The sequence below is a fragment of the Balaenoptera acutorostrata genome, chromosome 18 (genome assembly GCF_949987535.1).
Source record: "Balaenoptera acutorostrata chromosome 18, mBalAcu1.1, whole genome shotgun sequence".
NCBI lineage: Eukaryota > Metazoa > Chordata > Mammalia > Artiodactyla > Balaenopteridae > Balaenoptera > Balaenoptera acutorostrata.
The window spans coordinates 67,598,758-67,613,768 of NC_080081.1; the positions used below are offsets into that span (position 1 = coordinate 67,598,758).

General features: G+C 34.0%; 1 protein-coding gene across 2 annotated transcripts in view; it reads left to right on the forward strand.

The window, feature by feature from the left end:
• Window positions 1-15,011, forward strand: part of TRPC4 (transient receptor potential cation channel subfamily C member 4) — a 163,404-nt gene that overhangs the window by 38,652 nt on the left and 109,741 nt on the right. For both annotated transcript variants that reach the window (XM_057532913.1, XM_007193664.2), the window contains exon 2: window positions 11,685-12,089. In XM_057532913.1, coding sequence (XP_057388896.1) covers window positions 11,712-12,089 — 378 coding nt within the window. In that variant the 5' untranslated portion in view covers window positions 11,685-11,711. The remainder of the gene's footprint in view (window positions 1-11,684; window positions 12,090-15,011) is intronic.

Genomic DNA, 15,011 nt, shown 5'->3' on the forward strand with positions numbered 1-15,011 from the left:
ACAGGTTGTTTTAGGAATACAGAGAACAATGGATTGGGAAACATTCATGGATTAAACCTCTAAACATAAAAAAATTTTAGGAACTATATATCAGTGGTTGCAAGGGAGTCTAGTTGTGTCCTCCCAAATGCTAAGAGCTCTCTTGGTAATGCTAAATAAAGCAAATTATACAATCAATAAGTACAGGGAACACTGTTTCCTACTTTTATATTTCCTCCAAATGCCTCAGATAAAGGCTATATGAGAAATGAATGTCATATAAAAACTATCATTTAGAAGAAAAAAACTAATATAGACTGTCATATTTACAGGTATAACAAATAAAGATACATGTGTGAGTTTTAAAAATTATACCCCTAATAAAAACATTCTGTCTAACCCCAGCATGACGGTAAGCCTGTATATCTTCACTATCCAAACACAAAATATATTTTAGTTTTAGTAATAAAATAGTACTTTTTAGAAATAAAAATAACCAAATTACTTCATAATAAATATTTAGAATGAAGACTACGATGGAAAATTCTAAAAACTGTGTTATCTTCAAAAAGCTAATTTCTCTTTGTAGTTATAAAATAAGTAGATTTGAAATGACTTCATACAGTTGTGTTTATCTAAACAACTAATAAGTTTGAAAACAGTTTCCTTGGAAAACTCATTTGTATAAAATGAGGAGATACCCAGTCTATAACCAAGAGCAAAAAGTCATGTATCAAAGCAGAATACAAATAACCTTGTATTTATAAAAATTAAGTCAAAAATTATAGAGCTTTATGAAAACATGAAGATGAATAGAAAGAATGACAAAGTTAGTAATGTGTCTAAAGTCACATGGCTTATGGGCAGAGACAATGACAAAAGCAGAGACTAATAGGGTCAGAGTCTAATCACTATAGTCATTATAGATTATCCACTTTAAGTCATCTGTCTAGTTCTTGAATTCTCTCTCCAGTATATTTTCCCTTTTGAGTTGTCTCTTGCATGCTTGAATACTGTCAGCAACAGGGAATTTACTAACCTCTGAGAAACACATTTAATCTTTGACAACAAATATTACCATTAATAGATCATTCTTTAGTTGAGAAGAAAGCTTTTTCATTATAATCTCTACCTATTAGTCTTTGTTCTAGTATTTGCAGTCATGAAAAACAAGTCAGATACCTTTTAAACATGATAGTTCTGCTAATTATCAAGGACAGCTGATTGTTCCTTTTATAAAGTAAACTTTTACTTTGTGATTAAGAGGTTTTTTTGTTTTGTTTTGTTTTTGTTTTTAGTAACATATACTGTGTTATCCTTATCAAACCTTAGAAAATTTAGGCAAGAACATAAATCACCAATTACCCATAGGTAACCTTTCTTAATTATAAGCGTAGTTACCTCCTTCTTACAGGTTTTATCATTGTTGTAGACATTAATTTTACTGTGTTCAAAATTTTATCCATGATTAGCACGTATCATAATATGATTATTCTGCATAATATTAACTTTTAATACATATTATTTTAATAGTAGTACACTTTTTAATTAAATAGAAATTTAGCTCTTAATTGACTAGCTTACAATTATTGTTTTTTAAGTCTCTCCAGTTTTTTCTGACAATATGTTAAGAGTTATTTTTCCTATATAAGAGTTATTTTTCCTTTTGTGTATACATCATTGCCTGCTTTATGAAATACAGCTCCAGGATTGATTCCTGGGAGAGATGTTCGTGGGGTAACGGGCTTGAACCCTTCAAAAGGGTGATACACATATTTCTAATTCCTTTTCACTTTAAACTATCACCAACAATTAACAAGAGAATCGTTTTCACTGCATCTTTTCTGGTACTGCTTATTCTTTTGTATGTAATGTGATCACATTTGACGTGCAATGTCTTTTATCGTACTGGTAGACTTCACAGTTTTAGAGGTCAGTAAAGTAGAATGCATCTTCAAATGATATTTTCCAGTTATATTTCCTTTTCTCCCAGAAGGCTGTTCTTTTTATTCTTTGAATCTTAGTGATTTTTCTTTTCTATTTAATAACCTCTTCTCAGTCATATTTATTTTGAATAATTTTCCTAGTTGTTTTGGCTCTTAATTTTGTACATTGTTTTCATACTAAGATTTTTTGCATTCTGTATATACATAGTATGATTCTTCCTCATGGTCATCTCTCCATTGTATTTTGTTTGGAAAACTTTTCCCCATCGAAAGGATTGATTAATATTTACTGACATTTTCCCGTCACTTTGCTTCAATATTTAACTTTTAAATATACTTTGAATCACTCTTATGGTGTTACTAAATAACACCAAGTTTCCAAAACTTCTAACCAACTGTCTCAACATTGTTTATTGTTATTGCTTTCCTGCTCTGATTTTTCATGCTTCTTGGTTGATATGCTACTATGAAATATGTGTTCCGTTACTTCTCCCTCTCTCTCTCTCTCTCTCTCTCTCTCACACACACACACACACACACAAAAACCACCACCACCACCATGACCAACAGCAATAACATCTAACATGGTATCCTTACCTCTGCAATAATCTAATGGGTATTTTTTTTTAATTTGGGGGTCATATATTTATCAAAAATTCTATATGTGCATACACATTTATGCATTTTTATATTACTTTTGCTATCACTACAAGATTTGTTCCTTTTTGTTTTGCTCAAAAGACTCACCATTACCATAGTTACCATTCATACATACACACACGTGCCCACACACAATGTCAGAAACTAAAGGTCAGCTATGGACTGCAGGATCTGGTTGTTCTGGGCGACTTTTGAATAAATTTTGCTGTTGAATATTTCATTTTTGAAACTAGGTTATTTCGTCTTTCTTTTGTTTAATCTTGTAAACTACTTATTTGCAACATGTGTTGCTTTTCCCCCACATTTCTTCTTAATATTGCTTCCTTTATGACAACTTACGCTTTCACTGTCCACAAGTAGTGACATCTTTGACACAATGAAAGAAGTAAAAGTGTTTCTGATGTAGTAATAGCAATATGTGTACACACATTCTTGTTATAAAATGATATATGTATTCCTTAAAATCTTCACATTCTATGAAGTTATGAAAAAATAGGGATATGGGAAAGGATTAGAATGAGAGTACTTGAAATATATTCATTCAATCAGAGCACTAATAAAATATTAATAAACTCAATAAAATATGAGCAGACATTTAAACCTCCACAAACATACCACCATCAGAGTCTGGGTTTTGCATTCTTAATACTAAGGGTTAATGTTTCCTCCTTCATGATATAAACTCTTGATGGCACTCACTTGGTTTATTGGCAGATGGTCTTAGTTTTCACTCTTACGCATTTCCAAATCAATCAGCAGCCTAAATGACCATTAAAAACAGAAATTGGAGGGACTTTCCTGGCGGTCCAGTGGTTAAGACTGCACACTTTCACTGCAGGGGGCCCGTGTTCCATCCCTGGTCAGGGAACTAAGGTCCCACATGCTGCACAGTGCGGCCAAAAAAAAAACCCAAAACAAAAAAACAAATAAAAAGAAACAGAAATTGGATCATGTACGTCCCCAGCTCAAAGCCCTTCAAGAATTGCTTACTATGTTTTAAATACATTCCCAGATCCTTGCACTGCATTTCCTGGCTACAGAACTCATTTCTTCCACTCTCTCCCTTGCTCACAATACTCCAGACGTGCTGTCCCTGCTTTACATCCTAGGATGCATCCTTCTCCTCCTGCCTCACTGTTTTCTCACTTTCAGATCGTTTTAACATCATGGTCTTCTCTGCACTTTTAAATTTCACTTAGCTGGCTTTGTGTCATCTTTCACGTCATAGAGAGGTAACCCCTGAGCCCCCTACCTAAGGTAGATCTCCATCTCCTCCCCCTCCTGCCATCTTTCTTCACCCCCTCTCATCATTTGTTTCCATTGTAGCCCTTAAAAACTGTAATTTTGCTGTTGGTTCCTTTGCTTTTTTAATTTTTTGTGGGTCCCGTCCAATGGACCATAAGCTCCATGAGTGAAAGGATCCTGGCTTCAGGGTATTGCCAATGTTTAATATACACATTTGACATACAGATGTTCAGCAGATACTTTATTCATTCAGTAAATATTTATTGTGTACTTTTTACATACTAGACCCTTTTCTAAGCCTCGTACATAGATCAGTGAGCAAAACAGACAAAAACTCAGGTATTTAAACCATAGAAATCTTTCTCTTTATATCTATATTTTCCATATATTGTAGTGTCATCCTATGATCAAATATGGTCTTCATGTGAGCAATCTTCTGAGGCTGTATGCATGAGACTAATTTTATTCCTCCCTGCATTTAAATAATTTTAATAAATATGAAATTCTAGCTTCAAAATTCTGTTTGGGGGGTTTATCCTTTTCTACTTTTTGGTAAAAACCTCATTACATTCTAACCTCCAAATTTGTTGTTAAGAGGTCTGATGTTAATCTGTTTCTTTATTCTTTTTATGTATCAGACTCCCAAGATATTATCATACAGTTTTCCAGTAAAGCAAGGATAAGTTCTTTATAACTCCCAGCAGTAGGGAGAACATCACATTGATATAGCTGTGTAGTGCCACCAAAGGGGCCAGTTGGGGAGAATATCTGTAGGGTTTTCTGCCCTGGGTACAAGGAGTTTAAGGTGGATATTTCAAGGTAGGAGAATGATTGAGATTGGGCAATATTTGTGACATACTAATTTAAGATTGGTAGATTTGGCGAAGTGAGGGTTCTGGAGAGAGTCTTGATAAGTAAAGTGTTTGATAAGGAAGCTATTTGCCCAGGTGAGCAGGATGTTATCTCAGATAAACTTACACGCAGGAATTTCTTGATGGGGATAGTGAAATCCTGAGTTATTTATTGGTTTACAGTCTTATCTTCCCTGGGCAAAGTTTTTCTAGAACAAAAACTAATGTTGTCACAGCTATTCCTTATGATGTATGTGGTAGGGGATATTTTTTTCTCCTCCTTTATAATTTTTTTTAATCTGTGAAGGAGTTATTCTTATATATCTTATGTGGTACTATGGATTCTTTCCATGGGAGGTCTTACATCTTTTATAATTATGAAAATTCTTGATCATTAATACTAAAAATATGTCCTGCACTCCATTATTTTATTTTCTCTTCATTCAATTGCTATTTTATAGATTTGGGCTCTTATACATCCATTCTCTCTTTCTCTTCACTTTTACTTTCTCCTAACTGGGAGAATTTCATGATCTGAACTTTCAGTTTACTGATTCATTCCATGGTCATTCTGCCAGTATCTCCAATTACTTATTCTTGATGATCTCTTATTCCTCAGATTTTCTCATATTCTCTTTATAATTTTGTAGATATTTATACACGTATTTTAGTCTCCTGTTAACGGGTATATTAACTCTGTTTCTCCCATTATAAGATATTCAATTTGCTAGCATTGGCTGTCTTGTACTTTTTTCCTCTGTGCTCACATTTCCCTGGAAGTATCAGCCAACTGACCAAAATCTAATGCCTTTCTGATGATTTAGGTAGTAGTGATAGGAAGTGTTTTCCAGAGCTGAGAGCTACAGATATGTTGATTTACGCATTACAGTTATAATTCTTTGTATGGGTGAAAAAATCTTGGGGGCAAGATAGTTAGAGAAGAAAAATAGGTAAAAAATGAAAGCATTTTTCCCAGGGTATTCAGTAGCTTCGTGACTGTTGACTGGATGTCCAGTTATGCATTGTTGCCTTCAACGGGCCTACAAGTGCTAAATCATTTTTCAGCACGTGATTGAAGCAATTTTACCCTATTAATTTTATTCCTTTACCCAAAATGACAGAGGAATAACTCTGAGAGTATAGTCATTAATTCATTGATTCATCAACAAATTTGGGGCACTAACTACCTGCTTAGCATTGGGGATGCAATACTGTATAAGTCACAATCTTTTATACAGTAAAAAAAAAAATGTTCTAAAGCTAAGAGGTCCACAGGGTTTATGAAGATGTATAAAAAAGGCCATTAACTCTGCCTTAAGAGGAAGAGAAGAAAAATCCTCAGAGGCTATGATACTTCACAGAAGGTTTTAAAACTTCGCAAGAATTGCCAGAGACTCAGGGGAGGAACAGTTTTCCTCTTGTAAAGAACAGTGTGAGAAAATGCTTAAAACTGTAGTGGGCAAGTGGTTTGGGATTCTTGTCAGTGTAAAATAAGGTTTTCCAGGGACTGCCTTGGTAGATATGTCAAAGAAGGCATTTAGAAGCAAGGTCATGGAGGTCCCGTATTCCATAATAGGTTAGTGTTTTTCCTGTGAATGGTTGCCAGTCATTTAAGGATTAAAAGTGAGAGAGTGATTGAATCAGCTTTACATTTTAGAAATATTAGGCACGTGGCATTGTGGAGACTAAACAGGGAGGATGCAAGGATAACATCGGTGAGATTATTAGAAGGATATTGGTGTAGCCACGTGAAAGATGATGAGGAAAAAGGCCTGGAGTTAGGAATGATAGCAAAAATGAGAGCATTATGCTTTTATGTGGAGTATGCATTATATCAAAGATTATTGAGATAATATACTATACCAATAGCAAGAAAAAAATCCGAATTGGATTGAGTGTGAATAAGTTATCTGGGAAATTGTTATTTTATATCAGATTTCAAAAAAATATACACATACAACTTAGATATGTGCCACAGTATCCTAACAAAAAATGAGAGTCTTTATTTCTCACTGTGTCATAAGGTCACACGTGTATGAAATGTATCTTTTGGCAGTTAGGGAATAAAAAGCAAAAAAGAAAAAACAACGTTGTTTGGGAAAATTTTATTTTACTTTTAATAATGTATACTCAAGAGTGGAGATTTCTGTCTATTTTCTTTCCTTTGTGTTCTTCGGAATTCAAGTTCACTGTTCTTTGCACCACACAGCTAAATTTATCCTTTAGGGAATATGCCTTCAGACCCTATAAATATCTGGAACTTTTGTTTTCCTGCATATCTTCATGTTGTTTAGATGATTGTGGTTTTCATATCTAGGGACAATTTTTTTTTTTTTTAAATACAATACACTTTATTAGAGTTTAGAGGACTTGTGAAAGACATGATTGAATAGAATGTTTGACTAAATCTAGTGCTACAAATGTATTGTTATTACTTTACTACAAGGATGGTTCATGGTATTAATGTGTGAATCAGAAAAAAATTCTAAGATGTCAGAATTAGCTACCTTTTAACATATAGGTGGTTTCTTTAATGTTTTCTAAAAGATACAATTTTCTATTAAGTAAATTCAATTTTCTACTGACTTTGATTATGAAATCAGAATATGCTCTGATAAGACAAAACTCTTTATATGTAACATAAATACATTTTAGAAGGCAGCAATCTTCCAAAATCATGAATTTTGAAGGAGATGGTAACTTTCTTCTATATTTACATTAATTTGCACATTGTCACTGGTCTTTTAGAAGAGATTTATTCAACTATATTCAGTGTATGTCTATTGATTCCCTATTATGTGCTAGGCACTTTAATAGCTGCTATACTTTAATATCCAGATGTAGTTATGATTAAGAAATAGATATAATCTCAAGAAACTCATGAATATTAAGGGAAAAGCTGAAGATCCCATGAATTACATTAATGTCAGAAATACACAAATGCTATAAACTTTCTATATACCATATATATACATACTATGTGATATTGCATGATTGAATCCAAGAAGAAATTGAACATTATACAAATCATGAGATTAAACAAGATTAATTTCAATCAACTTATAATTGTTTGAAACTAAAGAGCTTGAAACACATTTTCTCATTTGCTATGCTACTTAACACATGGGGAAGCTTGCGTAATATTTTTAAGGTGAATTTAAATTTTTACAAAATTTAATAATATTTTACTATGCATTAAAGTCTAGATTTTTAGTTCAATGTGTAAAAACAAGAAAATAAAAGAGACAGAGATATACAAAAATTCTGTGGAACCATAGAAGCTAAGCATGTTTTCCTTTGCTGTCTTGGATAGTAACAGACAATTAGGGACAATTTTTTAAAATTTCTCTTGGGATTGATATCAAGGTGAAGCTCTCCCACAGTTTTGTTTCTTAAGTCCCAAACATATTTAGGGAAAATAAATGTTGGGTTCATTAAGAATTCACATCGCGGGATTTGAGTTTTTCTTCATCACATCCCATATCTCTTCCAAGTCTTTGAAACATAACTTGATGAAGCAGCCATTTTACTTCCGGCTTATGTGTCATAAAGGGGGCATTGAAATCAAAGGATCTGTTGAACTCTGTAATTTATGGGGAAAAAACATCTTTTTCCTCCAGAAAGTTTATTCTGAAAGTGCAGGATCAGAAACAGGCTTTTAATTCAGACAGAAAGTCACAAAAATTATACTCATCCTCATCAGTTAGAAACAGGCTTTTATTTCCACATTTGAGGTCAAGATATTTGCTTCAGGGAGATCCCTGGTGTTTTACAGACTTTCTATCCAGTAGCAATTCCGTTGTTGCTGATAAGAGTGTCAGCTCAGGAGCCGTCAGCCTTATCAGCGGCTTCTCCTTGCAATTACATTCGTGTATCACAGTTTTCAAATGTTAAACTTGATTTTTGTCCTTCTGTTAGTATCACTGCATCAAGTAATCCAGAAGGACAAGTGGATATACTGAAAAATTATACACTCTTCCTGACTTTAAGTTTTTAGCCATCAGTCAGAGTTGCTCCACCTTCCTTCTTTCTCTTCCCCTCTCTCTCTCTTTCTCTATGTTTTACTATTCCATTGTAAATATTTAAATTTTATTTACTTTATGTATTTACATTTTAAGTATATTTCAAATCCATGTAGCCTTCCAAACATGAATTCTTGTTTTGTTTTGTTTTGTTTTGTTTACCAAATTCAAGATGTTAAAAGAGGACAGCAGATAAAAGGTCTTTCTCAGCACTAACTCTTTGATTTTCCTCACCCATTCCTTCATCGTTGTTGTTTCTCCTCACTTTATAGATGGAGAGACAGGTTATCTAATGGAAAGTCTCATGCCCAATTCACATCTTAACACAACGTTGAGTAGAATATATCTTTCTCTCAATGTCATATTACTCTTTTTGAAACTTACATAGTTTACATTTATGGTAGTTATCTGGATTAAATGAAATAGATTTTAGTAAGTCTAACTTCTCATTATGTGACCCCTCCTCTCGCACAAATTCTCCAGTATCTGCTATGTTGTCCTCCAATCCCTTCGTTGTCACCAACATCTTATACTCTGAAAATGAGAAGTCAAATGCTGTTTACTGTCTAATATTTTATATGATACCATCATTAATAAAACAAAGTAAATGAAATAAAATGAAATACAGTTTTTCCATCCTCTAAGCTGATTCCTAATCCTGACTGAGCCATAATTCACATGAATTTCTGATACTGTGTATGTGTATGTATGTTCATACTTTCATTTTAACCTGTATTTTGGGGTAAGCTACAATGAAACACTAGTCTTAAGCAAAAATATTGTTGGTGGGAAACCTTGGATTCAACTCTAGAAAATGAAAATTAATGTATTTTTCCAAGAGCCATGGGTAAGGACAAAGTGAGGTAATAGAGAATGTATACTGCTGAAATAGAATATAAATGGCGGTTATTATCATTATGAAGACTTACACTATAGTCTGGATAAAATTGCCATGTGAAAACCACAACTTTGATCCCGCACACTTTCATGGATAGAAAAGTTGTGCTGGGGAAGTGGGCGACAGTTGCCTTCCTAAGGCAAATATTTTAATGTTACCACTGATGCATATGTGGGGCATTTGGGATCAGAAAATTAAAAAGAGATATGTAACATAATAATGATGTTGATTTTTGAAGTTTTGGTTATACTGGAGGACTATTAAATTGTCTTTGTTGTCTGATAATATAATTTTGTTCCCGTTATTCTAGTCAGTTAATGCATTGTCTAAATACTGAAATTATAATCAAGCTTCAAGGAAGCAATTTGCATGTCTAAAATTAATATATTTGAACACCAGTATTAATTTTTATGTTCCTCTAAAAAGGTAATATTGCTATTTAAAGAACTCACAACACACTTTGTCTGCAATTGTAAAAATAAATTTATATCATGCTGTATATTTGGTCATTATAAGTTTAAAACACCAAGACTAACAAAATGTGAAATATTTGAGAAAAATATTCTGGATTATAGGATTACCACTTTTTGCTTAGTCTATGAAGAGGCCTTAATAAAGTGCTGAATCTAATATGCCAGAAAGGAAGAATTTATGGAATTGCAGTTTTGTGTATTAGATCCTGAACCTAGATATTTGAGAAATCATGATGCATAATCTGGACATCAAAAAATAAAACTTAACTATTTGATAACTGAAATTACTGTTAAATTGAGGTAACGTGCAAACAATGCATACTTTCCCAAGTTGAGAACATTACACTAAATATAAGCACATTTGTTAATGCAATGCATGTTCAAGCTACAGTTAAAGCATTATTCAAATCTGGTTAAGTTACTTATAAAATGATTAGATCTAAAAAGATCAATTAAGATGAATATGCATGTTCAGGTACTTAGAACGCCCCATTCATTTTAATTTGATGTAGTGAATGTATGTAAGTAAACATGTGGGTTGAATATAAATGACATAGAATAATAAAATAGTTCAGACCATAAGTATGAAATCAGGACCTAACTGCAGTAAAGAAATTATATTCAAAACAGAATACATTTTTCAGTAAGTTTGTATCACTAAGATGATAACCAAATCAGTATAACTTCTAGCGACATCGGACTTTTTTATTAATCTATTTTAAGACGATAATCTCTTATTTACTTGAAATAATTTCCTCATCTTCAACTGTATATTTACTGTAACTTCAAAATAATATTACATTTTACAGTATATGTATTCCTGCCTTGTGGTTTATTGTTTCATGATACGGAGGTAAGAGAATTAAGAAAATAGCATTTTCATAATAAACCATATATTTAATCCTTTCCTAGATGCTTCCATTGGAAATTAAATTGCCTAGACTCATCTTGATAACTAATATCATTGGTACACATTCTTTCTTCCTCAACGAATTTACTTACAAGAGGAAAAAAATAAAATTATGCTCATCGGGCTCAGTATGATATTTTATTGACATTAATATCATTAACTCACAGTAACTTTAATGTCAGTTCTTACAAACATTAAAAATAGAAATGAAAGTGAAAAACATTTTGCCCAGATATTGATATTCCGTAATCTCAACAGCCTCTCCATGATGAGCAAAACTGACAGTGACTGACATTCTTGAAAATCCCTGGTCCAGTTTGGGGACCCCAGAGATACAGCCTTTGCCTTTCAAGGTTCTCTGTTAAAAACAATATATATTTATGATAAATTTATAAATAATTTTAAAAAATTACAGGTGGAACCTCTGACAGACGTTACTTTTAAAGTAACTTTTATAAGTAACTTGCCAAATACCGGCCTCTCTTTCTTCTTAAATAAGAACTTTGAAACCTGTGTTTCTAGATAACTGAATAATTACTGCCTATTTCCATTGTTTAAAGGGAACATAACTTATCACTTAATAATTACGGTTTCATCGTTGTTATTGGCCTCATTGTGAGTTGTTAAATGCGATGCATAATCATTCAAAAGTGTGCTAATGCTAATCCTTGTGTGTGTTGGTTTTTGTTTGCACTTTCAGAGACCAAGAAATAGCATGGCATGAAACATGGCTCAGTTCTATTACAAAAGAAATGTTAATGCCCCCTACAGAGACCGCATCCCTCTCAGGATAGTCCGAGCAGAATCAGAGCTCTCACCGTCCGAGAAAGCCTACTTGAACGCCGTGGAAAAGGGAGATTATGCAAGTGTCAAGAAATCCCTAGAGGAAGCTGAAATTTATTTTAAAATCAATATTAATTGCGTCGATCCACTTGGAAGAACTGCTCTCCTCATTGCAATCGAAAATGAGAACTTGGAGCTCATCGAACTACTCTTAAGCTGTAACGTCTATGTTGGAGATGCTCTATTACACGCCATCAGGAAAGAAGTTGTCGGAGCTGTAGAGCTGTTACTGAACCACAAGAAGCCCAGTGGAGAAAAACAGGTTCGTGCAAAAATACTGGCTTTAGTTTATTTTACTTGCAGAAGGTTTCTATGGGTGGTCATATTCTCCCCAAATTTTAAGAAATGTTAGCCTTGAAATCAGAACTATTATGACACAAAACCACTGCTAAGTACACATGTTATACTCTCCAAAAGTCACCGCCACCTGCACCTCCTACCCTGGCTAATCAGACTTTAGTGAGAACCAAAGCAAAACAAAGTAGCCTATGGTGGCTTCCCATACATTGCAAACATTTCTATCTAATGGTCAATAATGTTTTCGGGGGGCTACTGTGTACATGTGGGTGTTTCTCCTCTCGTGTGTCATTTTCTGACGTTCTACAGTGACAGGCTGAATTCTTTTGCTAGTTTCCTTTTTAACATGCTTGCCTGTTCTGGAATTCTGCATGTTATCGCAGAAGTGAGTTGTACATATAATTCTGATATTGTTCTTTAGCAAACTCCAATAGATTCTTTTAAATTGAGACTTAAATTTTTAAAAAGCAGGGGGAAAAAAAGATAACTAAAAAGTAACTGAACTCCGACTGTAGGCTTAACTATATCACATTTACTAATGGCAAAATGTAGCTGTATCTTAACATCACGGGTAGAAAATAAACCAAAATGGCACACAATTATAAATACAATGTGGTTTTATTCCTATTTTTTGTTCTTATCTCCCTATTTTTTTACCACTAAGGAAGTGGAGAAATCGTTGACAGAAACGAATAAGGAATCTATTTTTTCCTTATTTTCTATTTTTCCCATTTGTCTGTCTGGATCCTTCCCTTTGTTACTGCCCTGTATCTGAATCGTCTCTCTGATCCTTCATCCTTTCACACTGAACTCTTCACTTCCCTGCATCAAGTCTCACTGACTAATTGCAGAGACATTGCATGTATTTCAGTGGCTCAAATCTGTCCTTTAAAGTAAAATCTTATAAAAATGTGTGTTATTACAGCTCTAGCAATTTCTGTTCTATTTGATAAGGCGCAAACATTTTCTGCAAATGATGGACTCTTAGAGACGTTACATTACTTTAAAGCAAGCTCTCCTGTAGCTACTATTATCTTTGCTTTACTGGAGGACTTTGATCAGAATCCCCACCACGATTAGGAGAAGAACTTCATGGCTGGGTGTCTCCTGAAAAAGTCTCCCCAGAAGTTCGTGTTCTATGGCCCATTCTTATGTCTCACCACCATGCACCCCTTTCCCTTACCTGAGCCCAAACTTTGATAAAACAACACTCCGCAATGACAATAGTTCTTTGCTTGTTGCTTTACTAGCTTTTTGTTCTTTGTTTCATATCCAGTTGTTTGGGATACCTTCCCATCATATTGGTAAAACTTTCCTGATAGAAGGATTTGCTTCTTTCATGTATCCTTTCAAACTTGTAGTAACCTTGACAGAGGTGGTTAGGTAATGGTAATCTCTGAAGGCATATGTTATGTTATATCGCAGTTTTCCACCACTAGAGGAACACAGGATATGTAGACAGGAATGAGTAAGAGTGTGTTTTTATCTGTGTAAGTTCAGGCTCTACTTTCCCAGGCACCTTGTGATTTTGAAACTCCTTCCGCAATCAAACCCCTAAAGTATCTGCATTTCCTAATAACAATGATCTTATATCGTACACCTTGTTGTTTCATATCTATAAGGGCAACCATAAGACAGATGTTGGGACTGTGGGCCTAGATCATTTGAGGTTGCAACAAGTCTATAGAACAAAATTGCGATTGTGTTTTCCCTGTTTATTACTGTATAACCTTCTTAATTCTATTGTCTAGAGAACAGTGACCAAACATTTCAGTGTCTCTTTAGTCAATGACATTTGTGCTGGCCAAAGTAATTTGGTGTCTGGAGAAGATATCTGCTATTATGAGATTGTTTGCTGGAAGATGTTCAACTTCTGAGCTAAACTCTAGTCTGACAAGTGGGTCCTGGCTTCTTAGAGGCACTTGATCTGAACCCTGATTATTAATAAATGGCAGTAAAGGTTTGCAATCTGCCAGGAGTCTGAAGTATCCCAGGCCATGTGTTTCTGGAAGATTTCTCTTGTATCAGTTTGTAAGCCAAGAATTTTCCTTTTCTATTTGCACATTCTAGAATTCCTCTTCAGCGAAGGCACTGAGAATCAACAAAACATTGCATCTTTTGGTTTGAACTTTCTAATTTGGAAAGAGCAACTCCAGTCTACCTCAGAGTGCCTGGTATCTTGTACAATAAAAGTGAGGTTGTTACATCATGAAATGTATACAGTATAGCACATAAAAGAAGTCCTCAGGGCTTGCTGGGGGGAGGAAAGGCAGACAAACCCCATGAGAGCTTGGCTGCTTATCTGTGACCTACTTAGATAATGCATCTCCTAAGTATGGCCAACCTTGTTTGGAATAACAATTTCCATAAGCCAGTGTCTGATAGGTAACAAATAAACTCTTGACAGGAATTTTTTCTCTCATAAATTGTAATTCCTTAGATGATTCTTGTGATAATTGAAAGCCATTTTGTGTTTACTATTTTTGCCTAATTTCCAGTCTCATGGGCTTCCCCCAAAGACCCTGGAACACATTACCATTAATTTTGTTGAGGTCACTGAAGCCGAGTGTTAAAACCTGAGAACACTAATATCCAAGAGGACAAGATAAACATAACTTGTCTTAAGATGAGTCAAGGAAGAGGATCTAATATAAAAAAACATACAAATCTGATGATTAGAACACTTACTTAGAACTTAAAATGTGACAGACGTGGATCAGGAAATACAGTCTTCTTTTACAAATTTGTCACAAATTGATTTCTTTCTCCTGAAAAAAGATGCAATGTGTGATGGCCTCCTGAAATCATGGGGGCTTGAGAATTCAGATTAATCTGTTTACTCTTCCAGTACATTCACCAGGGAACAGTTTACAATTTGCATATGCTT